This window comes from Monodon monoceros, unplaced genomic scaffold (assembly GCF_005190385.1).
Source record: "Monodon monoceros isolate NGI ecotype Baffin Bay Population unplaced genomic scaffold, NGI_Narwhal_1 Super_Scaffold_6, whole genome shotgun sequence".
Taxonomy (NCBI): Eukaryota; Metazoa; Chordata; class Mammalia; order Artiodactyla; family Monodontidae; genus Monodon; species Monodon monoceros.
This window is the reverse complement of record NW_021703783.1, coordinates 93,388,657-93,414,050: the sequence shown is the minus strand read 5'-3', so window position 1 is coordinate 93,414,050 and position 25,394 is coordinate 93,388,657. Positions and strand designations below refer to the sequence as shown.

Below are 25,394 nucleotides of genomic sequence, written 5' to 3'. Positions count from 1 at the left end.
AATTCAACACCTTCCTTCCAGGGATTCACTCCGCTCTCCCACAGCCTGCAGTGAACGGTAGGAAATGTATACCCTTTATCTACTTATATGGACTCCATCCCTCCTTCCTGTGATACCCTAGGAGAATTCGTTTCAACTCACTCTCACCTGTCTCATCCTGTCTTGTAAGGTTTCCCAGTAGGATGCAATTTGGCCAGAACGGTGACCTTTAAATTAAGAATAGTACCTATTTGAGACAGGCTTTACATACAGTATCATATTTAATCCCTGCAAGATCTCCATTTTAAGGATGAGAAAACAGGTTTGATGATGTAAAGAGATTTGTTGCCATTAAATCAAGATAAAACAGTTGGTGTTGGAACTGGGATTCAAACCCACCTATTTCCACAGCTGCCTCTACTAAATGACTACAAATACCAGCATCCCTTGCAATGCCCCAATGCGCAGACGTACTCTCCCCAAGGGCCAGGCTCCTTGGCTCTCGGCCCCCACTTCCCCGTCCTAGAGGTTGGATCGAACACCCAATCAGATGCTGCCGCTCCCTCTTCCCCACCAATAGGAAGGCTGTTGCTAACGTACCGGTTATATTTTTAGCTCTCCAGTACTCTGGCACCCTGAGTCGGCCGGGTCTCGCTGCCCGGTTGGAACTCGCGACGCTAGGGGAGGGGAGGGGAGGGGAGGGGAGGGGAGGGGAGGAGAAGGGAAGGGGAGGGGAACGAGGTAAAGGAGGAAAAAGAAGGGGAGGGGCGGAGTGGGGCTAGGCGGAGGAGGCGTGTGTGTGACGCTCTGGAACTCGCTGACGCACAAGCAAGTAGTCCCTTGAGGTGCCTCAGGGGCTGAAGCGCTCAGAGTGTGGGGGATGGGAGCTCTCGCGCTCAGGTTCCCTCCCCTTTTCTGTCCCCTTGGAGTTTGCCCTCCAGTCCAGCGTTTCTCTACAGGAAAGAAAGCGCACTTAAACCCGCACGCTACCGTTGCTCTCTGCCCCTGCCAACAAAAGTGATCAAGGAAAAAAAAAAAAACTGCAAACCGTTCGTAGCTGGAAACTTTCGCATCTCGCCATCCCACGTGGGTTTGGCGGCTGTTGGGCTGGAACCGTCTGGAATGAAAATAAAGACCGGGGGTGGGGAGAGTTGGGGAATGGGCGATTGAAGAAGGGATGGGAAGACTTCAGGCGCAAGCTCCCAGCGGCCCCGGGCTTTACCACCTGGCAGTCCAGTCCGCTTATGACCTCACTGGGCACAGGCCTCCCTATCCCCAACTCCGCGCCCCGCACAGTCACAAAGTAGCCGAGTGGCCCACGTGGCCATAGCCCGGGCCGGGGGTGCCGAGCGCGCGAGAGTGCCGGGTTCGGCGAACCTGGGTCAGCCGCCCGAGGGACCGTCGGGTGCGAAAGCGCGGCGCCTCTGGCACGGGCAGGCGCCACCCCCAACGGCGGGGGCTGTTACTAGAAGACATGTGGCTCTGGTGCCCCTTAGGGTCGCCGACCTGGGAGAAACTACGGGTGCGTCCGCAGAGAAGCTGAGCCCCGCCCGGAGCGGGCAGGGGACAGCTCGCGCGCCTGAGCGGAACCGGCGCTGGCCCTGTCCGCGCCGCGAGGTTAACGGGCGCCAGAGGCGGCAAGCGGAAGGTTAATGTGTCGCTCAGCTCCTTTTCCTGGCCGTTCGGCCTCTCCTCGCCCCCTCTTCCTCCCGCTCTGCCCGGGCCCAGGTTTCCCCCTCGCCCTTCCCTCGACGTTACGCGTCCCCCGACGAAGCACCAGGAGCTCGGATTATTCGGGCTAAGCCGCGTTGATATAGGTCTGAAACCTTTACAGAGTTCCCGTCAGCCGGCTGGGAAGTAGTCCCGGCCCGGCACTCGGCCCCGCCCCTGCAGGGCGGAGGGACGCATCACGCAGGGGTGGGGAAGCCGGATCCGTGCGCAGGGTTGCTAAGGGTGAAACTTTTCATTGACTTTGCTCACTTCGGGCAGGGGCGCGGGAAGGAGCGGGTCGTCGGCGGGGAGAACCGAGTGGCTTGGGCGACGCGGGGCCAGAAGGGCAAGACCGTCCGCCGGCCACAGCCGGGACCGTCTTCCGCCCCGCGACACGAGCAACCCTCCGGTCCTCCATCCTCGCGCCGTCGCCGCTGGCCGGCCCGCCCGCCCTCTGTCCCCCGCCGCTGAGCCCGACCTCCAAAAAGCTGAAAGAATTATTATTGAAATCATAGCCCATACCGCCCTCACTCGCTCCCCCATCCTCAACGAAGAAAAGGACACATCGGCTCCCGGGAAGGGAGAGCAACCTCCGCCCCGCGCCCAGGACCACCCTGGAGGAAGAAGCCGCCCCGCGGCCGGCACACCGCCCCGCCGCCGCGGAGACCCGAGTGAGTGGGGGGCGTGCGGGCGGGGGGCCCCCCCGAGACCCAACAGGCCCGACGCCTTCCCCTACCCCCGCCCCACTCCCGCTCTCCGCTTTGGTGGACTCTCCACGTTGCTGTCGCCCCCCCCTTACACCTGGCTAACATTTTCCGTTCCCCTTCCGCCTCCTCACTGGACCCCACCTTTTCCCCGTGCTCTTCTTTCCCTCACGTTTGCTCTCATCCTGGGGTATCCCAGAGCCCCTTTCTTTCCCTGTTCCAAGTGTGGCCACCTCCTGGGTGCGGTGCATTTCCTCCCTTTTCCCTCCGTTCTTCATATCCTAGAGAGTCGCTAGATTTTTCTCGTTCCCCGCGAAAACATAACTCCCACCACCATTAAATAAAATCAGAAGAAGGAAGGGGATCCAGGCCTTGTTTTTCTGCTTTTCCCGTGTGCGGGGAAGGAGGGTGGTAATAATTAATAGGGCTTATTTTTGGCCCTGTGGAGCCTGAGGGATGGAGGGTGGACACCCCCCTTTTGGACCGGTCAGTGGTGACTGTCCTCTGGCCGCCGAGCCAGAATTTACCATTTGGCTTTAGCTCTTTATCCACGTTAGTGTTTTAAGGGAAAACTGGGCGGAAAAAAGTACCCTTACAGCAGTATCAGTGAGTGGATTCAGGTTGACCCTGGTGAGGTGCCTGGGAGGAAGAGCCTTACTCCTAAGCTCCTGTCCAGAGGATGGACTGTGCCCTTGACCAGAAAGGGAGGGGGAGGAGGAGGGAACAGAGAGAGGAGGGGCAGCTGGCAGCCCTTTCCCACCCCCTAGAGGAACCAGAACCCCACACAGTAGGCGTCAACTCGTGGGCTAGCCGAGGGGGGTCCCTGGTGTCTGCTCAGTATCTAACCTTTCTTTTCTTCTTCCTGCCCACCCTACCCTGGGAGTGGGTCCCTCATCTTTGATTTAACCGCAGAAAAACATCCCTATTGCTTTCTTGGGTGCCTGCCCCCATCCCCCTCTTAAGCGGAGGGGCAGAGAAGCTTGTGTGGGAGGAAGGATTAGGGAGGTTTAACACCCTGCAGGGGAGCTTTGCCGAGGATCTGGTAAGTCTGGTCAATAGAGCAGGCCTTGCAGTAGAAGGAGACTCATAAACAATTTTTAAGTATTAGAAAATGTTGTCAGATGTACAGTTTTTTCTTCCCTGCCCGGGAACTCTTTCCCATTACCTAGCCGGGTCTGGTTACTCGGGCTTGGATTAGAAGAGGGGTGAGGCTTGGGCCCTGCTGGCGTCGGGCCTTCTGATTGTCCGCCCGGCGCCTCCCCGCAGCTTAAAACTGGGAATTTCTTTGGCCGAGAGGATGGGAGAACTGGGTTTATTCCTGCCGTTCCATTCCTGGTTGTGAGGTGCTACAGCGGAGCTCGCTGGGCGTTAAGTGAAAAGGCTCTTTCTCTTTGAATCCGCCGTCCCTACAGCAACTCCAAAGGGAAACCACCCAGCCCAAGGAATACAGATTAAGTGGCAGAGGTTTGGGGAGGGGGAGGGATGTGACTCCTATCTATCCCGGCCTACCGCCTTCACCCAGAAAAAACTCATTAGAAGCTGTTAATTCAACTGTCTTGCGAGGCAGTGAAGAGAGAGGAAGAAAGAAAAGTTCAGTTTTTCGGGAAACCGAGACATGGATATGGTGGGCGACACAATACGGGGAGTAGGCCTTATGGGTAGAATTTATATAAAATGTATTAGGCGGTGGGCGGGGGAGGGGGGGCGCCAGTCTGCCACAACGCGCATGTGCATCGGAAAGTTTTCCTCGGTTCTCCCACCCTCCTCCAGCTCCCCTTACTGGGCATGCGTAGTTCCCCGGCTGAGTCTTCGCAAAGTACGCAGGGAAGTGTAGTGTGCAGAGAAAGTAGGTCGTTTGCTCCAACCTGAGCGTGAGGTTTCTGAAGACTACAATTCCCAGAGCGCAGAGTGCACCTTTGCCCCGGGCCTCCCCGTGTATGTTGGGGTTCAGTCAAGTCTTCCTGGCTTCAGAGGAACCTGGAGAGGCCTAGAAAGGGCCCCTTTTTTTTTTTCTTTTTTTGGCCGCCCAGCGGGGTTTTGTAGGATCTTACTTCCCGACTGGGGTGGAACCCAGGACGTCGGCAGTCAGAGCATGGAATCCTAACCACTGGACTGCCAGGGAATTCCCAAAAGGGCCCTCTTAGTCGGAAGGAGTCTCGTAGTCAGACTTGGGCTTGCACAGTCCATGTTTTGGGGAGATGGTGTGGGACACTTGGGGGGGAGGTGCAGTCAGTTGGCACAAGTCCTGGTAGCCTTTCAACCACACCCACCCGTCTGCCTCCGAGACCAGTGTGGTGGGGCCACCCCCTGTCCCGCCAGAGCCGGGCTCCCGCTGCCCAGCACCCGGTCTGTGACACCTACTGGCCTTGTCAAAATTGAGGACCCTGAGTCCTCTTTCCACACTCATTTGAATCTGGTAGTGCTTGATTGTCCTATGATTTGGATGTTAAGGCTTGAGGTGCCTGAATATTTTACAGGTGCTCAGGGTTTGGGGGCCCAGTGGGTTCCCTCACTATCCCTCCTTTCCCCCTTTAAAACAACTTTTTCTTCCTAAAAACTGTCCTTCGAGTTTTTGTCAGAAGTTCTCTGGCGTCTCCATTTACCATATCGTTGACTTGCAGCCTCCTTTCAGCTTCTTTCTCCCCTCCCCCGTACGCGGGCCTCTCACTGTTGGTGGCCTCTCCCGTTGCGGAGCACAGGCTCCGGACGCGCAGGCTCAGCGGCTATGGCTCACGGGCCCATGCCGCTCCGCACTATGTGGGATCTTCCCGGACCGGGGCACTAACCCGCGTCCCCTGCATCGGCAGGCGGACTCTCGACCACTGCGCCATCACGGAAGCCCTCTTCCCCCTTTTTTGACATTCTCTTGAGCACTTACTCTTTTAAAACTCAACACAGGGATCTGAATCCAGGATGAACTTTGTTGCTGGAATTAAAGCAAGTGAAGGAGGATAAGATTCTAAATAAAAGGGGACAGAATTTTACTCTCATATTTGCAACTTTTTAATATGTTGACAAAAGGTAGATTTTGCTGTTGTTAAGCACTTAGCCTTTTTTTTTCTTTTTGCCACATTTCTGGCCTTTTGTGCCTGAAAAGTCTTTGAGAATGTCTTTGAGTCCTCTCCTGCGGCTCTACTTGAATCTACTTGTTCCTTTTATTGAAGAGTGGTTATTTTTAAGCTAATTTTACCACATTGTATGAATATTTAATATATAAGCTCTAGAATTTGTCCAATAGCCTTAAAAAAAAGAACAAACTGATGTGAGTGGTCACTCCTATCTTTAGTTAAAGACAGCACCAGTGCTTTAATCCTCTGTTCCGTAAGCTTCTTGAAGTCAAAATTAGAGCTTGAGCTGCTAGCTACAGCAGAAAATCTCATTCTGGTTGTCCGTCGTTTTTGTAAGGTTCCACCCCACAGCCATCTGGCCTGGCCTGTTCTCGAGTTGAAGAAGCATTATCTACTTCTGATTTGTGCAGCAGCATCACTGAGATATAAATTGGTGTGCCGCTTTTTTTTTAATAAATTTATTTATTTCTTATTTAATTTTGGCTGCGTTGGGTCTTCGTTGCTGTGCGCAGGCTTTCTCTAGTTGCGGCGAGCGGGGGCTACTCTTGGTTGCAGTGCCCGGGCTTCTCATTGCGGTGGCTTCTCTCGTTGTGGAGCACGGGCTCTAGGCTCACGGGCTTCAGTAGTTGTGGCACGTGGGCTCAGTATTTGAGGCTCGTGGGCTCTAGAGCCGCAGGCTCGATAGTTGTGGCGCACGGGCTTAGTTGCTCTGCAGCATGTGGGATCTTCCCGGACCAGGACTCGAACCCATATCCCGTGCATTGGCAGGCGGATTCTCAACCACTGCGCCACCAGGGAAGCCCCTGGCGTGCAGCTTTAGTTGCTAATGCTGCAGAAAATGGTTAGCTGGGCAGGGCTGATGACAGTGATTCTATTGTATTTTGGGGTAGGAGGCTTATTTCCCAATGACTTTGGCCTGCATTTAAAATGCTCCCATTTTGAGGCTGAACTGTTCAGGGGAGGTGATTTAGAAGGCAGTTACGCAGCAGAGTCTGAGAAGGCATAGCAGGGTGCAGGAGCCCTTTGGACTATGTGGCATGCCAAGAGGCCATGTGGTTCCTTGGGAGAAGGGTCATATGTCATGTTCAAGTTTTACTTTTCAAAAATACTTTGAAGACACTGTCTTTAACTCCAGGTCCATTCTTGGGAACCAGTGCCAACTTTCTTTACAACTTTTTAGTCTCATGTGTGTTGGACACTTCTAGTGGGCCACTGTGGCCCTTACAGGCCTTTGTTCTTGAGGGGAGGCCCATGGTCCTGGTAGCTATCTTTGCATCTGGTGATGAATCCAATCCTCATAAACAGAAAGCTCCTTATCTTTATCATTCTTCTTCTCTTTAAACCTAGAAGGACCCTGGAATTGATCTTTGGCGACCAGGAATAGACATCTGAAGACACATGGAGATTGTCTGTATTGGAGGCTGGGATAGATGGGGAGAAAAGAGTCACCTGAATCCTGAGCCTCCCTGTGCAGGGCTCAGGACAGGCCATGCTCGTGGCACTTCTTTTGATGCCCCACGTGACCCTTTGTCTACTCAGACGTGAAGTGAGGGAGGGGCTAGACATGGCCAGCGTCATCAGATACTCCACATTAACCCAGTGCGTTTTCTCTGAAACTCACCCCGGAGAGCTTTGCCTGAGGGTTCCGTCCTTAAAACGCCCTGGGGAGCCATGGTCCCAGGCCGTAGCCAGTTGGGTCAGGTGTTCCGAAAGCTCAAGATCCTCAAGCCTAGAATTAGCACCTGGATACTGTGTGCTGGACCCAGAAGGGATTTTAATCAAAATCCAGCTCCAGGGACAAAAGATGCCCTTGACGGATAGCGGATCAGTCTTGTCTCTGTGCTGAGCTCAGCAGCACGTTCTCACCCAGAGGTCTGGTTAGGAACATGTTCTGGCTCTGTCGGCCCTCAAAGATGGCCCTTTGCAGTTCAGTTCTCCCATGGCATGAACCTGGATCTGCCCTTTTGGAGAAGGTGAGGCAATTAGGATCACTGGCTCTCAGGACCTCACAGATCATCTTCCTGAGAAATGAGGCTGGCCCAGACCTCAGGAATAAACCTTTTTGACCTCTGTGGATCTGGCTGTGAGAGAATCCCAAAATAACAAGCTGAGTGTTTATGTTGGGCTGCCTCCTCTCCAGGGATCTCCAAACACGTGATGAATCTGGTCTGGTGCCAAGGACAGGTGGTCAGACAGTCCCTGGGAGACTGAGTGATGATGGGTCCCCAGCTGGAGGCTGTAGGGTGATGGAAAATTTCTTCTCTCTGCCCACCTCATCACCTACACTCTAGCCAGAAACTATAGAGATTTCCCTCAGGCCACACCAGTACTGCTCTTAAGGCTTTGTTGGCCTACAGGGCCCTCTTCCCTCTCCTTTCCTCTGCTTCCCTAGGGCAGCCCCTAGTCAGTAGTTTCCTTGTTGGTCCATGCCTCTGATTGTGATAGGTCTTGACTTTTTCCTGGGGATCATGCCCCAGTCTCCATTCTTGGAGGCTGTCTGGATGGAAATGCTCGCCTTGGTTACACTGTTCTGCAAAAGAATCAGCTCTGCAAACCCAGAGTGAGCCAGAGCACACGCACACCCAGGGAACTCAGGATAACAAATTGGATGCGACTGGAGTCCTGGCCTCCCGTGAAAAGTTGGCAGTGCTGCTTCCTGTTCAGTGACCTGTATCCCTTTCCATTTAAGGGGTTGAAACTAAAGATTTTAAACTCCTGTCTTGGCCTGTGACAGTTTGGGAGTGGGACTTCACCGAGATATTGCAGAGACAAGTTAGCAAGAGCCTTCCCTTCTCCATCTGATTTAGGAGCTCGATTTTTTTGGTGTCACTCATAAAGTGACCTGAATTCTCAAAATATTGGAAACCACAGTACCCCTATTTCTTTAGAAATACTTAAAAATATTTATCAAGTGCCAACTAAAATATCATGTTACTGATGAAACTAAGGCTCAGAAAAAAGTGACTTGCCCACAGTCACACATATAAACTTGTCACTAGTGGAGCAGAAATGGGACCCTGAGGCTATGTGATCCAAAGTTGGTGCTTTTCTGTATGATGCCCACTGGCTTTCTGCATATCTACTCATGAAGCCTTTCTTTCTCATTTTTCAGCGTTGTCTGGAGCCCAAGGCTGCCCACCTTACATTTCCTACCACTGTCCTTGGCTTGTGCACGTGCCTGTGCTGATTCTCTGCCTAGGAAAGGACGATGCAGCTGGAGATCAAAGTGGCCCTGAACTTCATCATCTCCTACCTGTACAACAAGCTGCCCCGGCGCCGGGCAGACCTGTTCGGTGAGGAGCTAGAACGACTCTTGAAAAAGAAATATGAAGGCCACTGGTACCCTGACAAGCCACTGAAGGGCTCTGGCTTCCGCTGTGTCCACATTGGGGAGATAGTGGACCCCGTGGTGGAGCTGGCCGCCAAGCGGAGTGGGCTGGCGGTGGAGGATGTGCGGGCCAACGTGCCCGAGGAGCTGAGTGTCTGGATTGACCCTTTCGAGGTGTCCTACCAGATTGGTGAGAAGGGGGCTGTGAAAGTGCTCTACCTGGATGACAGCGAGGGCTGTGTTGCCCCAGAGCTGGACAAGGAGATCAAGAGCAGCTTCAATCCCGATGCCCAGGTGTTTGTGCCCATCGGCAGCCAGGACAGCTCCCTGTCCAACTCCCCGTCACCGTCCTTTGGCCAGTCGCCCAGCCCCACCTTCATGCCCCGCTCCGCTCAGCCCATCACTTTTACCACCGCCTCCTTCGCAGCCACCAAGTTTGGCTCCACCAAGATGAAGAAGGGGGGCGGGGCAGCGGGTGGGGGGGCGGGGGGCGGGGCAAGTGGCCAGCAGATCCCCCAGCAGCAGCCCCGCATGGCCCGCTCTCCCACCAACAGCCTGCTGAAGCAGAAGAGCCTCTCTCTGTCTCTGCATTCACTGAACTTCATCGCCACCAACCCAGCCCCTCAGTCCCAGCTCTCACCCAATGCCAAGGAATTCGTGTACAACGGCGGTGGCTCTCCCAGCCTCTTCTGTGATGGGGCCGATGGCCAGGGCAGTGGCACCCCGGCCCCCTTCGGGGGCGGTGGGGCTGGCACCTGCAACAGCAGCAGCTTCGACATGGCCCAGGTGTTTGGAGGTGGCGCTAACAGCCTCTTCTTGGAGAAGGCGCCCTTTGTGGAAGGCCTCAGCTACAACCTGAACACCATGCAGTATCCCAGCCAGCCGTTTCAGCCCGTCGTGCTGGCCAACTGACTGCCCACCTGCCCACGGGGCCAGGAGCACCCAAGACCACAGAAAAGAGAAAGGAAAGGAAAGGCCAAAAAAAGGAGGAAAAGAAAAATACACAAAAAGATTTCCAGTCTTCTCACTCTAACTTCTAGAAACATGACCCAGCCCGGGCATGGAGTGGGAGGGGCCCCTGAAGCACTGAACGGTGTTTAGCTCAGCCCCCTGCTGCTCTCCTGCCTGCCTCCGATTTATTCGGTTGGTTTGGGTTTTATATTTTTTTCTTTTTTTCTTTTTTACATGTAGTTTTCTATATAACATCTTTAATTAGTGGCTTCCTGTGCTAAGAATGGTCCAGATGTGAATTGCTGCTCCCTGCTCCCTCCCTCCCTCCCTCCCTCCCTCTCTCTCTCCCTCCTTCCTTCGCATGCCTGGTTTAGGGTTGGTGTGTCCCAGCTCACAGGGAAGGAAGACAGTGGCTGGGGCCTGGCCCTCCTCAGAACAGGGAGAGACTGCCCCGTGTCACTGTCTTCATCACCCAGCTGTCCTCTCACTCAGCCATCCAACCTCAGCAGGCCTGCTCGGGCCCTGCCACCCAGATAGGTCTGACTCCAGCCCCTGCTTCCTCTCAGGCCTGGGCCCTAGGGAGCTGCCAGCTGGCCACTTGACACCCTCCCCCTAGAGCTGAAGTCTGTGACTCCAGGGAGGTTAGCACTCTGGTGTCCCTTTCATCTCTGTCCTGTGGCCCCATGCCACCATTCCCACCTGGCCCAGACCATCACCGAGGCCCTGGAGACCCAGCCATTGGCACATGTGGCCTCTCTCATGTAGCCCCTTCTTTCCTGGGCCTGAGTTCTTGGGTAGGGAGGTGGGGTGAGTGTAGGTGTGCGTGTGCATGCATGCGTGCGTGATTTGCTCTCCTGTTTTAAAGGATTCCGAGCCATGTGAAACTTCCCCTCTGGGTGTGATTCTGGGTCGCAGCAAGTGTTTATTTATGTGTGAGGGTGGGGAATGCATTGGGGGTGGGTTGTCAGTCCTTTTGTGGGGTGCTTCACGTGGTGGCGCCAGACTGGCTGAGCCTGACGCTTCCCAGAGGAAAGCACTGCAGAAGGAACTGGTTTCCAGACTGCGGAGAGATCTGCACTTTTGTTTGTTTTTGACCAAAAAAAAAAAAAAAAAAAGGTTAGCAGTGAGGGGCTGAGGGAATGCCCAGCCTCTGATACCTAAGAGAAGTCCCTGGACTCGGACCCTCCTATTGTATGACCTTAGCCCAGGGTGGGAAATGCTTACCTGAGCGCCCTGGGGGGGGGTGGGAGTTTTGGGTCAGTGCCTGTAGTGGGCAGTCCAAAGCCTTGAATTGAGACTTTGGTCTTTTGGCTGTAGATGTTGCTTTAATACATTTCTTCCCTTGCCTGCTTGAGAACCTCTTGGTACCTCTTGCCATCCCCTCACTGTCCAACCCAGGCCCACTGGGCCTAATGCTGATCTCGAGCAGGCTGGGCTGGACAGGCGCTTGGCCACGGCAGGTGCTGTGTCTGGATTCTTGAAGAGCCCTCCCCACCTCTGCTGGAGAGAATTTACCTTGACCCAACCCTAGTGGGCTAGCTTCCACGCCATGACGCTTTTGCAAGTGGGCACGTAGCATCAGGGCCCCCATCACCAAAGCCTTTGGCACCCCACCCTATCCTCCCCAGTGACCCCAAGTTGGCAACTGCTGTGGCAGTGGATCCGGCCCAGACGGACACTGCCAGCCTCCTCTCCCTGCAGTGGGCACCAGCTCTACCTCCCCGCGCGGGGCAGTGCCCTGGCTCCTTGGCCCGGCACCGTCTGTCCCCCCTAGACTTCTCAGGGGCCAGCCCCGTCTGGGCCGCCCTCCCCCGAGCCCTCAGCTCCCGCACAGGTGACAGGCCCAGGCTGCTCTCTGGGAAAGGTTGGATGCTGCCTTATGCCCCCTTCCAGCCCCTCTTCCCCCACTCATGCACACAGGCACCCACCACACCCTGGGCGGCTTGTTCCTCACCACATACAGGGAGGGGGAGACCAACCCCTTAGTGTCTTTTGAAATACGAAGAAAAATGTGTGATCAGGAGCATAACTCCTGTGCTGGGCTCTTGGGCCCACTTCAGTCTGTCTCAAATCTAGGCATTTTTGCTTCAACTTTATTTTTTTTTTAAGAAAACAAAACAAAAATCTGCACTAATTTACCTGGTTTCATAGGAAAACTTTTTTTTTTTATTTTTTACATTTTTTGGTGTCCGTTTGTATTGAATAATTTGCTACATTTGTAAAATGTAAGAGGTATATATAATATATGTATATTTCTAACGTAAAGGTAATTTTTTTCTTTTCAAGATTTTTTCTTAAGAGGAGAGAAAGATATTTTTTCAGGAAAAACAAACTTTAAAATAAAAAAAGAGGAGAATAAAACCTATTTCTCCCCTTTCCCCATCCTCTCTCTGTCTACCCCCCTTTCCCAGGAACAAGTCAAAAGGTGGATCGTCTTGTAAAGGAAGTAAACTTTTTGTCCAGAATGATGTCTTTTTCTCAGTGCAGTGAGCTGTAGATTCTCTAGTTTGACCCCTGGGGATGGGAAGGGGGGCACTGAGGCAACATGGAGAGGAGCTCGCGGGAGCAGGGTAATGAATTTGTTTTCTTTAGTGAAGGAGGAATACAATCAAGTGTTTTGTATTCAGAATGTTGTGCAATATTTTGGAATGGAACATTGGTGTGTTTAGAGATTTAGTTTAAAAACAAAACAAAAAGATTGATCAAATCTGTACAGTTTATATTGTTCCAGATTTTTTTAAGTTTGTATTAAAAGCATGATATATAATAACCTTCTGCTTCTCCCTGCTTGTTTTGTTTCTGGGGCCCCTTTTGGGATAGGGAGAGTTGGAGTGACCCAGCCCCTGTGAACTTCACGAAACGATTGGTCATCCTCACCTGACCCCTGGGTGGGCACAGTGTCACAGGCCCCTTTTACCACCTCTCCCCTCGGCCCAGGACACTTCAGGGTGCCCATTCCCACAGGGCCTTTTCCACACGGAAGCAGGTTCCATGAGGTTGGGAACTGCCCCGCTCCCTCTGCTGACAGGTGGTGAGAACAGGACACACCTCTTCTGGTATTTGGCCATCAGAGACCACTAGACCCTTAGGAGTGGGCAAGGATGAGAAAAGCCTACCTAGGTCAGGTTCCATCCAAAAACCTGGTGCTTAGATTCTCGACCCTTCTCTTGGCTGGGCAATTCTGGAGCTGTTTCAGGGTTGACGTGGCCTGCCTGAGCCCGGGGCTAGGGAGGAAATCAGCGTCTCCTCCCTCTTCCTTGGTACCTGGTGCCGCTCCCCAGCAGTGATGCACATCAGCCTCACAAGGCCCAAGGGTTGAAAACGTCAGCTAGGTATTTGTTGAATCTTATTTTACACTCACAACAACCTGGTGATAACAGGTATTATCTCCATGGTACAACTGAGAAATGGGCTCCAAGTTAGATTACCTGCAAAATTCATAAAACTAGTAAGTGGGGAAGCTGAGATTTTGCCCCATGTGTGACCTTTTCATGTATAAAACTGTGGAAACTGCTATGGAAGAGTGCCACTGGGGTGTGGGGGGAGGGCTGCCACTGGGTGTGGGAAAGGTGACAGGCCTGGGGGATGCCACCTCCATCCAGGCTGGGGCAGGGGGCAAGCAGCTCTTCTGGAGCATCAAAAGGACCGGCGTTTCCTCAGGCCCCTCACCCCCCAAACAGGCCAACATCGATCCCTCCCCACCCAAGTGTGTGAACTGGGCCTAGAAGCTCTCAGGCCAGACATCCCACATCTGCACAAGGTCCCAGGAGCCCTTGATGTCTGGCCCCTCCATGGGCCGCTTCCTTCAACAGAGCCTGTCGAGGAGAGAGAGGCCCCAGTCCAGGATGCCCAGGCCCTGGCAGAGCTCTCCCTTTCCTCTGCCCTGGCAGGGAGAAGCCCAGCCTGTCTCAGTGTCCCTGTGCACAGGTTGCCCATTGCCTGTGGGCCCCAGGTCCCCTCACATACTCATTCCTATTTATGTTAATATAAATAAAACACCTAGCACAGGTTCTACTAGAGTAGGGGCCCATACCCACTCCCACTCACCCATACCCACTCACCCATTCCCACTCCCTGTGCACGTGCCAGGGAGCTGACAGGCCTGGGGGAGGCCCAACTCAGGTGCCGAGATCGCCTTCCTGGCCAGCCCCTCCAGCTGAAAGAACAGAGAGTCCGGGTTTGAACAAACCTCCAAATTCTCCATGGCTCAGGCACAGAAATGATTCATTCATACGTTCTTGCCTCCATTTATTCACCAACTGCTGGCTCTGAAGGGGTGCAGCGGAAGACCTGGGGGTAAGGGGAGAAAGAACATTCTGGTAGACTCAGAGTTCCTTGCAAAAAAGGCTCACTTATTCACAAACACTCCATGAACACCCACTGCCTGCCTGGGGAGCACAGGTGGGACAGTAGTTACAGGAGAGGTGTACACAGGGGGCCTGGGAGCCCAGGGATCAGGAGGCAAAGAAGAGCCAGGAAGGAGAAAAGCAAGACCAAGTCCCCTCCCCAGGGAACATGTCAGGAGGGCGCCCATCAGGGAAGAGTCTAGACTCTGCTCCCTGAGAAAACAAGGATTCCAATCCCAGCCCTGCCGCTCCTGAGCTGGGTGACCTCAAGCAACCACTCCACCTACTCAGGCGTCTCAGTTCTCTCACCTCTAAAATGGGTATAATAATTACACCTACTTGTGAAGATTAAATGAAACAGTGAGTGGAAAATGCTGAGCACCGTAGCTGGCCCAGAATAAATGACAAGTACCATTTCATCAGCAGGGCCATAATCATTCATCCTCAAACACCAGCAGCCAGCCCAGTCCAGGATGCTTCCTTGAATCAGCAAACAGGTCGAAACCCAACCCTGCCAACAGCGGGACCAGGCTGGGGTGGAAAAGGAAACTCCATTCTCAAAGCAGACACTAGGCTGGCCCCCAGTCTGCCCTCTGCAAGAGTGGGAAGCTGCTTGTCCCCCAGCAAGGTAGCATCCTGGGACGTATACTAATCACCCTCAAAATAGTTTCTCCTGGAGAACAGATGGGTGGGTAGGGGTGAGTCATGGTGGCAGGAGAACCCTGCTCCATTCGTCACTGCTTGCCTGAGTCAGCGCCCGCCCTTGGGCCAAGGGGATGCCACTGTCTGGTCCCCTCACTGCCACCTCCCCCAAGTGAGTCATGGGGTGGAGGGGCACACTCTTGCCCTCCCTCCTCCTTTCCCTGGGTCTGGCCACTTCAGCCAAGTCCTGAGTGGGCAGGGCCTAAGGACAGGCTGGGACCAGCCAGGAAGTGTCCAAGCCCCTGGGTGACAGGAACCTGCTGATTTTCTGGGTTTTAATTTGGGGAATTTCACTGCCAGCGAGAGAAGTGGGTTCTCACAGCTGCCGACTCTGTGTAACCTCAAATATCTCTCTCCCCTCTTGACCTCTGTCCCATTTGTACGAGAGGCAGTGAGGCTAGGCGCCTGTGCAGCTAGGCCATTTGGGCTGGTCCCTGGGTCAGTACCTCTTCCTGCCCCACTGGCTCCTGAGCCTTGGTGAGGGCCCTGGAGGACCCTGTGCTGTGGCACCTTCCCCAGGGAGGGGAGAAAAGAGTGATGGGCTGATCGCTGGGTGGGACCATAGGTCTACCAGCCGAGACCCCCGCAGGCATGAGGACCTGATCAGAATACTGCTGACCTGTGGCAGGGTTGGTGAGGCCAAGCAGGAGAAGAGGCCTGGTCCAGCCACCTGGACATCTGGGTCCTGAGGCTGGCTCTGCCCTAACTGACTCCAGCAAATCACTCAACGTTCAATGTTTACCATTCAACATGGAGGCCCCATAAGTGCTGGGCACTGTTCCAGGCATCTTCCTGAAGTGATGTTCTAGGAACCACAAACAAATAAGTGAAGAATTTGTCAGATGGTGAGGATGTTCCACTAAGACAATCAAAACTGATGATGGTAGCTAGTGACCAAGTGGCTCCTTGAGATTGGGCAGTTGGGGGAAGGCGAACCTTCCCAAGGAGGGGGCTTTCAACCCACGATCTGAATTACAAGAGAATTGGCAGAGAGAGCAGAAGAGAGGTCAGCCACTCCCAAGGGCGAGGTAGAAAAGAGTACGGTGTGCTCAGGGAATGAAAAGGCCAGCAGTAAACAAGAGACAGGCAAAGATGAGGTCGAAGAAGTCCTCAAGGCCGCATCATGGGCCCCATAGCCCAGGTGGCGAGCTGGGATCTAACCTCCAATGTGAGAGTTAAGTCTCTCATGCCCAGGTTGCTGCATCTGTGGCTAGGAGCAGAGATAGAGTTCTCTCACACATTCAATCAGCAAACCTCCCCAGAGCCCCTCCTCTGTGCGAGGTCCTGACCTGGGCCCTGGGCACGGGCCTGCTGGAGGACTTCTAGTGGTAGAAAAGTGGAGTAGAAGACAGACCCAGGTCATTATGGCTTCAACACCTTGATCAGATCCACGGCAGAAGGAAGGTCAGCGAGCCGCAGGAGGCTCCTATCCAGCCCCGGAAGGCTCTTCAGAGGGTTGATAGAAGCTCATGGGGGAGGAGCTATGGCCCAGCACACATGCCAAGTACTTCAGGCTGGGCTGGTACGATGGCACCTGGACTCTACATTGAGGGGCTCCAGGCGGTGGGCAGGGAGATGGGAAAAGAAACAAGACTCCTGAGCGGAGGAGCGAGGGGGTAAAGCCATGGGCACAGCAAGTGCAGATGACCCCCTTCACAGAGCCACAGAGATATCCAGGGGGCAGAAATGTAAAACTAAAACTATAAAATGTTTAACAGAAAACAAAAGAGGGACTTCCCTGGTGTTCCCGTGGTTAAGGTGCAGCGCTCCCACTTCAGGGGTGCAGGTTCGATCCTTGGTCTGGGAACTAAAGTCCTGCATGCTGCACAGCCAAAAAACAGAAGGAAAAAAAAACAAGAGAAAATATTTGTGATCTTTAGTTATGCAAAGATTTCTTAGATACGACTCCAAAAGAATGATCCATAAAAGAAAAGACTGATAAATTGGACTTCATCAAAATTCCCTTAGATACTGTTAAGAGAATAAAAAGACAAGCTATAGACTGGGAGAAAATGTAGGCAAAATACAGTCTTTGTAAAAGAGCTTTTATAGAGAATCTATGAAGAACTTTCAAAACTCAATTATACCATTTTACAGGATAAACAAATATCAAATCACTACACTGTACACCTGAAACTAATATAATTTTGAAAGTCAGTTATATCTCGGGACTTCCCTTGCGGTCCAGTGGTAAAGAATCTACCTTACAATGTAGGTTCAATCCCTGGTCAGGGAACTAAGGTCCCACATGTCCTGGGGCAACTAAGCCCACGTGCTACAACTACTGAGCTCTCGTGCCTCAACTGGAGAGCCTGTGTGCGGCAAACTACAGAGTCCACATGCTCTGGAACCTGTGCACCACAACGACAGAGCTCACGCGCCCTGGGGCCTGCATGCCACAACTAGAGAAGAGAAAACTCAAACACCACAACTAGAGAGAAGCCCATGCACCACAACGAAAGATCCCACACGCCTCAAAAGAGATCCCGCATGCTGCAACTAAGCCCCATGCAACCAAAAATAAATAAAATAAATAAATATATCTTTAAAAAAAAGTCACTTATATCTCAATTTTTAAAAATCCTCAATTATAAGAAAACAAACAGCCTGTCCCTGGTGGCGCAGTGGTTAAGAATCTGCCTGCCAATGCAAGGGACATAGGTTCGAGCCCTGGCCCGGGAAGATCCCACATGCCGCAGAGCAACTAAGCCCGTGCACCACATCTACTGAGCCTGTACTCTAGAGCCCGCGAGCCACAACTACTGAGCCCACGTGCCACAACTACTGAAGCCCATGCGCCTAGAGCCCGTGCTCTGCAACAAGAGAAGCCACCACAATGAGAAGCCCGCGCACCGCAACGAAGAGTAGCCCCCGCTCACCGCAACTAGAGAAAACCCGCGTGCAGCAACGAAGACCCAACACAGCCAAAAAGAAAGAACAAACAACCCAGCACAAAACTGGGAAAAGATTTGACTATATCAAAAGAAGATATATCGATGGCAAATAAGCACACGAAAAGATGTTCAACATCATTAGTCATTAGGAAAATGCAAACTAAAGCCACAATGAACACAACTATTAAAATAGCTAAAATTAAGGGACTTCCCTGGTGGTCCAGTGGGTAAGACTCCGCGCTCCCAATGCAGGGGGCCTGGTTTCAATTCCTGGTCAGGGAACTACATCCTGCCTGCATGCCGCAACTAAGAGTTCATATGCCGCAACTAAGACCTGCCGCAGCCAAATAGATAAATAAACAGATTTTTTTTAAAGTTAAATCAAATTGAACATTTGAAAAAATAATGACTTTTTTTTTTTTTTTTGCGGTACGCGGGCCTCTCACTGCTGTGGCCTCTCCCGTTGCGGAGCACAGGATCCAGACGCACAGGCTCAGCGGCCATGGCCCACGGGCCCAGCCGCTCCGCGGCACGTGGGATCCTCCCGGACCGGGGCACGAACCCGTGTCCCCCGCATCGGCAGGCGGACTCTCAACCACTGCGCCAGCAGGGAAGCCCAATAAATGATTTTAAAAATAGCTAAAATTAAAAAGAAAGGCCATACCATGTGTTACCGAAGATGTGGAGGAATTAGTAACTTTTATACACTGCTGGTGGGAATGTAAAATGGTACAACCACTTTGCAAATAATTTAGAAGCTTCTTTAAAAGTTAAACTTCTGGGGCTTCCCTGGTGGCGCAGTGGTAAAGAACTGCCTTACAATGCAGGGGACACAGGTTCAATCCCTGGTGAGGGAACTAAGATCCCACACGCCACAGGGCAACTAAGCCCGAGTGCCACAACTACTGAGATCGCACCTCAACTAAAGCCCACGTGCCGCAAAACTACAGAGCCCACACGCCCTGGAGCCTGCATGCCACAACTACAGAAGAGAAAAGCCGCACGCCACAACTAGAGAGAAGCCCGAGCGCCACAACGAAAGATCCCACATGCCTCAACGAAGATCCTGCGTGCCACAACTAAGACCCGATGCAGCCAAAAATAAATAAATAAAATTTAAAAATAGATATTTAATTTTTTAAAAAGTTAAACATCTACCTACAATATGATCCAGCCATCCCATTCCTATTCACCCGTAAGAAAAGGAAATAACTGTCCATACAAAGACTCGTACACAAATGTTCACAGCAGCTTTATGTGTTAGCCCTAAACTGTAAACAACCCAATGTCGTTCATGGGGAGAATGGCTGAACAAACTCTAGTACACCCACACTACGGAATACTGCTTAGCAATAAAAAGAAATGAACTACTGGGACTTCCCTGGCGGTCCAGTGGTTAAGACTCTGTGCTTCCACTGCAGGGGGCCTGGGGTTGGATCCCTGGTGAGGGCATTAAGATCCCGCATGCCACGTGGCACGGACAAAAAAATAAAAAATAAAATAAAGACCAAAAAAAAAAAGAAACGAACTACTGATACATGAATGAAGCTCAAAATATTAATGCTGAGTGAAAGCCCTAGCAAAAACAAAAAAACAAAAAAACCCACACATACTGTTTCAATCCATTTATAGAAAATTCTAGAAAATGTAAACTAATCATGTAGCAAGAGAAAACAGATTAGTGGTTATTTGGGGACAGGAGAGGAGGAATGGAAGGGACTGGAGGGAAGGATTAAAGTGGGGAACAAGGGAATTTGGGGGGGTGATGGATATATTCATTATCTTGATTGTTTCACGGTGTATGTCAAAACTTATCAAATTATAATCTTTAAGTACGTGCAGCTTATAGTTTATCAATTATTCCTCGATGAAGCTGTTGGACAAGACAAAGTCCCTGCCCTCACCAAATTCACGTTCTAGTGGGCAAGATAAATAGTAAACCCATAAACAAATGAGAAAAACACCCTCAGGGAAACAAAAGGGCGCCACATGGTGAGAACGGGCAGAGGGAGTGGTGAGGAGGGTGCCTCCGAGCAGGTGCAGCTCCTCCCGTCTCTGTGCCCCTCACTCCCTGGGGCGGCCCCCTTCCTGTTTCCCATGGTGAATTAACTCTCAGCCGCCGTGGGGCTTTGCACAAACTGCCCTGCAGCTCCGCTTCCTTAGCCACGGAGGGCAGGGGCAGGGGAGACAAGGCTGTGTCCTCTCACGTCTCGGCGTCGGCACGGGGCCCCGCAGCCGGTTCTCTGCCCAGGGGGGCCTCTCACCTGCTCTGGCTGGATTTGGGGACAGGGAGAGCAAAAATGCCAGGAGCAGGAAAATAGGCTTCTCAAGAGCCCAGCTGCCTTCCTCTGAAAGGCACCCCAGGGAGCCTGTCCCTCAGGACTCAGGGCTGCCTTCTGGGAGAGGAAGGTTTGGAACAGCGGGCACCCCTCTTCAGCAGGGCATGCAGAGAGGCAGGAGGGGCTGAGGCGTGCCAGGCCCAGGGACAGGCCAGGTTGGCCTGAGGCCCAGAGGGGCGGGGCAGGAGGTCATCGGCCATGGGCGAGGGGCCCACTTGGCCCTCTCTCTGGACACAATGTCCTGGACTGCTCCAGAGCTTGGCTGGCAGACAGGGAACAGTGACTGGCAGAGGGTTCGGGGAGCCGGCCGAATGGCGGGGGGGCGGCCGGGGGGAGCAGCCTGGCCTGAGCAAAGGGCTGGTTCTTACAACCTGTCCTGCCACCTTGGGCAAGCAGAGGACCAGCTTGTCCGGGAGGCAGGCAGGGGGCCTGGCGCCCTGTGGGGACCTCAGCAATCCCTCCCTACCCTGTGCCCTAGTTGCCCCATATCACCAGCAGCTGCCGTAACTTGAGCTGAGTTCTCCAAGAGTACAGAACCCTGCAAATGGCAGTCCAGCTGCTCACTGTTGTGGCCTTAGGCAGGTCACAGCCTCCCTGAGACACAGAACTCCACCTGAAAAATGGTGTCTACTTCTTTGGGCTTCAATGCTTGGAAAGCATTTAGGATAGTTACCCTCACAGAGGAAGCCCTTGATAGAATAGTTTGCTATAATTACCACATTATAGCAGCAATAACAATGTTCATATATTGAGGGCCTCCAGGGTGCCAGGAGCTTTACCTACATTGTCTTGAATCTCCAGCAGCAACTGGAAAGCAGCTTTATCACCCTCATTTTATAGGTGAGGGAACTGAGCTCCAAAGTGACACAGCTGATATCAGGGGGCAGTGGCTCCCCCAGTAGGAACCCAGCCTCCCCTGTGGGCAAAAGGGTTAGGGCCTGATGGGTGGACCCTGGGGGGTTCCTTGTGGCAGAGATGAACCAGGGAGGGGCCGAGGGGGTGCTAGGAACTCAGCAGCAGAACCCAGAGACCTCAGTTGCTTCCCATAGGACTCTCCTAGATCCTGATATACGAGCCACGGTAGTCAGCAAGGGTTGGAGGCAGGTGCAGGAAGACATGCATTCGTACATTCAGAAAATACTGATGGAGGGAAATACAGTCCGGTGTTGCTGTACATGGCCTCTGGAGTCGGACTGCCACTTCGGACTCAGACACTGTCACTAGCGAGCTGTGTGGCCTGGTGACTCCCAGTTTTCCCATTGAAAGTGTGTTTGTCCCTGGGCAAACCAAGACTTTTGATCACCCTACCTGGAGGAGTTACTCCACTTCTTGGTTTCCCCAACTGTAAAAGGACACCAATTCTCACCTCAAGTTGCTGTTTGAAGGTAAAATTAACATGTAGCCCTGGACTCACACTCCAGGCCCGATAAAGGTGAGCAGGGTTAGAGGCATTTCATCTCATCCTGGCAGAGGCCAAGCAAGAGGGGAGGAAGGGAGGTGTGATTGTCCCCATTTTGCAGATGAAGAGACTGAGGCTCCCATTGTGTCTGAGCAGCACAGAGATCTGGGCAGATACCTCCTTCATCCCAAAGCCTGTTCTTAGAAGGTGCTCAAAACGTGTTGGGTTGGCTACCTCAGAGAGAGACCATGGGTGGCACTGCAGGGGATCCCCAGGTGCTCCCAGGGGTCTTGTGCGAGGACAGCCGGGCAGGGCCTGCTGTGCTGCACCAGCGGGCCCTTCAGCAACAGCCTCAGCTGCAGCTGCCGGCCGGGCCACAGGGCAGACCTGGACCACGTGCTCCCCGGGCAAAAGCCAAGGTGCACTGGGAGTTGACTGGCCCAGTGGGGCACCGCCTACCAGCCCAGGGCCAGGCCCAGGTCCTGCACTTTGTCAGGCCCTGGGAGGGGTGAGTGGAGGATAAGGACAGTTCACAGTTACCTTGCTAAGTACTCAGCAGGTGCTGAAATGTGGGGTTCTTCCCTAAGACCTTAGAAGGAGGGCCTGTGAGCAGCACCATTTTATAGGTGGGGACAGTGAGATTCAGAGAGGCAGTTTACCCAAGGTCACCCAGAGGGTAGGCGGAGGTACCAGTCACCACTGGGCTTCACTGCCTGACTTTAGAATTCAAGATACTGGTGGCCCACACACAGTGGGATGGGAAAAGCAACTGCGGAAGACTCCTCAGCAGGGGACCTCCAGAGCCCCCAACGTCAGGGCCAGGAAGGGAACTTTTGTTCAGAGGAGGAAGTCGTGGCCCCAGCCGGAGCTGGGGCTCTCACCGCAGTCTGGGCTCCCCTGGGGGCCCAAGGACCCTAGCGAGGGCGGTTACCCCCATCCCCGCATGCACCCCCACTCACTGTGCCCTGCTGGACAGCTGCCTCAGTTTCCCCTCGGGCACTAAGCAGAAGGGGAGGATGCCGGGCCAAGCAAGGCACCGCCGAGGGAGGCGGCCCTGGCCTCTCCTTTCCCAGCCCCACACCACAGCGGAGCACGAGGGGGAGGGGGAGGGGGAAAGAAGGGAGGGGTTACGTAACGGGCGCGGGGCGGGGAGGGGCGGGGCGAGGTGGGGCTGCGCGGGCGTCAGCGCCGGCGCCGGGTAAGGGAAAGGGAGGCGCTGGGCGTGCCGTCTCCCGGGAAGAGCCAGGCTGTTCTGTCTTCTCCACACTAGGGCAGCCCCCTCCGCGCTCCCTTCCCCGCTCCTGCCCGCGAGTGCTGGGGAACCCGGCGGGCCTACAGCTGGAGAGACCGAGGCCCAGAGCGGGCGCGGCGAACTCGCCGAGTCCCGGGCTGGTCGTGCCGAGTGGCCGAGGCCGCTCACCGCGGGGAGTCTCCTGCTCAGAGCCACTCGCTGGCTCCCCAGTGCCCGACCTCGGCGCCCCGCAGCCTCCTCCCGAGCCCCTAACCAGGCCTTGTCACATCCCCGGCTCGGGCCTGCCTGGGAGCTCAGCAGCGCCGCGGACCCGCCTTGAGGCCTGGAGGCCGCCCCCCCACCCCCCGCCCGAAGGTCACCCGGGACCCGAGGGAGCTCCCGGCCCGCGTCAGCCGCGCGCCGCCCCGTTCCCGCTAGAGCGCCTCTGCCTCCTCCGCTCCCTGGCGGCCGTTCCTGCCTCCCTGCTCGCACTTACTTCATCCGGCCCGGCCTCGCTGTTATTTATATCCGCGTCTGTCTCCCCAGCACAGAAGGGAGGCAGCAGCAGGCCCGGCGCTGAGGCCTGCAGGCACACCTGGTGCGACAAGTGCCGCTCGCCGCTGGGCCCACCTTTGGCCGGTAGACTGAGACAGCCCTGTGCCTAAGGCCCGGCAACTGCCACCGGAGGTCGTCCCCAGCCCCGAGTCCCACCTTGACGGCAGTGGCTCTCCCTCCCTGCCCCTCGTCAGGGCATTATCTTGGGTCTCCGTGTTGCATCCCAGGAAGCTCCTAAAGTAGGATCATCGGGGCCACTGGGAGGCTGATTAACAATGCTGATTCCAGGGTTCCGCACCAGGTCCCTCTGAGTGGGCCTCCCGTGGATGATGCCTGGGACTCTGCATTTGCAACAGGCTCCCTAGTAGAATTATGAGCCTTTCTAAGATTTGAGAGCGGTCTGTGCTGTGGTTGCTTTTGGGAGAGGGAGAAAGCAAACAGTAGGAGGGTGGCAGATTGGGACTGCCCCTGCTTTGATTTGATGGAGCAGGATGGAAAGACCCCGCAGGGGAGAGGTTAGGGCAGAGCCATTGACGGCCTCTGGGGAGGGTAGCCTGGGAGACTTGGCTGGAGAATGAATTGTGGACGCTGAGCAACACCCCACCCCCACCAGTAAAGCCCTTTAACGCCAACTAAGGGACAGACCCCCACCGTTCTGCAAAGTGGGCCTTGGCCCCGCCTTACAAGGCTCAGTTTAATCCCTTCATCCAAGCGCTAGCTAGACCCTGGGCTTGGAGAGCGGAGTACCATACTGTTGCTGCCCCGCCAGTCCAGGAAGAGAGGCCGGCAGCAAACATACAGCAGTTACAATCACAATCATAACTGTGATTCGATGGAGCAATGAAGGCTCAGAGCGGAATTGTGAAGGATGAATAGGAATTCCCCGGGGAAGATAGGATACAGGAGGGGGCATTCCAGGCAGCAGGAACATCTTGTTCAAGTGCTCAGAGGCCTGAAATAGCAACCTCTGTAGGAATCTATGAGCAGTTTGGTGAGGCTGAGTGTCAGGAGCATGGTGAGAGATGAAGCCGGATGTGCAGGGCGAGCCTTGGCCAGGCGAGGAGGCCAGACTTGGTCCTGAGTGCATGGGGGCTTGGAGCCCCTGGAGGAGGGATGAGGAAGAGGAGGGATGGGAGGGAAGCTAAACACAGGACACCGCCACAGCAGAGGTGGCAGGGCCTCCCTCCCACCCCTTCCCTGTATTCCCATGACAGCCCCCTATACCCACTCTGGCTCTAGAAGCTCAAGCTGGAGACTGCCAGGGGACACTGGACCCCATCCCAGCTGGGTGTGATGTGCTGTGAGGCCTGGAGTAGGTGATTTTTGTGCTCCTGGGTCTCAGTTTCCTCATCTATAAAATGGGGGCAGCACTAATCCCTGCCAGTCCCTCCTTGGGATGAGAGTGAGGAGCAGAGGAAATGGATAGGCAGGAGGAGCTTGCTTGTTCTGAGCAATGTTGAGCACAGACCTAGGCACTTGCTCAGCTGGTGCCTCCCCCCTGCCCTCGTCCAAGTGAGCCTTCTCCCCAAATGGTCCCCCACCCCATGCCCACCAGACTTCAAGAATCACTACTTGAGAGCCAGCACTGCTGGCTTCCAGTTCTGGAGCTGTCAGATCTCTCAAAGTAGGGGCCTCAGGCAAGTCAGTCACTCTGGGCCTCATTTTTCTCGGATGCAAAATGAAATGCTCCCAGGTGTTGGGGGAGGAGGGACCCCTGGCAGCCCCTCTGGATGATGACAACCCAGGCTGGCTCTCCCCAAACACAACTCCCAGGTGCAGGAAGTGCAGATGAGGACCCCCTCTGTCCTACCATGTCCCCTCTGCCACCTCCAGTCACTGCCAGGGACATCCTGTGCCCTGATGATGTCACCAGGCCCAGGTCCTGGGAGCCACAGTTGGCTGTAGCTGACAGCACTCAGGCAGGGTTTATTTATTTATTCGTATTTTATTATTTATTTTATTTTTGGCTGCGTTGGGTCTTCGTTGCTGCGCGCAGGCTTTCTCTAGTTGCGGCGAGTGGGGGCTACTCTTCATTGCGGTGTGCGGGCTTCTCATTGCGGTGGCTTCTCTTGTTGCGGAGCACGGGCTCTAGGAGCGTGGACTTCAGTAGTGTGGCACGCGGGCTCAGTAGCTGTGGTGCACGGGCTTAGTTGCTCCGCGGCATGTGGGATCTTCCCGGACCAGGGCT

The 25,394-nt window shown here is 54.1% G+C and overlaps 1 protein-coding gene and 1 long non-coding RNA gene across 2 annotated transcripts; one reads left to right on the top strand and one right to left on the bottom strand.

Annotated features, from left to right (window-relative positions):
* The first annotated feature begins 1,971 nt into the window (after positions 1 to 1,971).
* Positions 1,972 to 9,828, top strand: TOB2 (transducer of ERBB2, 2). Its single transcript, XM_029205571.1, has 2 exons — positions 1,972 to 2,360; positions 8,574 to 9,828. Exon 2 carries the CDS (start codon positions 8,670 to 8,672, stop codon positions 9,699 to 9,701), a length of 1,032 nt encoding a protein of 343 aa, XP_029061404.1. The 5' UTR covers positions 1,972 to 2,360; positions 8,574 to 8,669; the 3' UTR covers positions 9,702 to 9,828.
* Positions 9,829 to 10,041: 213 nt separating this feature from the next.
* Positions 10,042 to 22,479, bottom strand: LOC114885570. The gene is made up of 3 exons (XR_003791139.1): positions 22,380 to 22,479; positions 13,802 to 14,030; positions 10,042 to 13,168 (listed from the first exon to the last, which is right to left on the bottom strand). It is a non-coding gene; the product is annotated as an uncharacterized LOC114885570 (long non-coding RNA).
* Between the last annotated feature and the right edge of the window lie 2,915 nt (positions 22,480 to 25,394).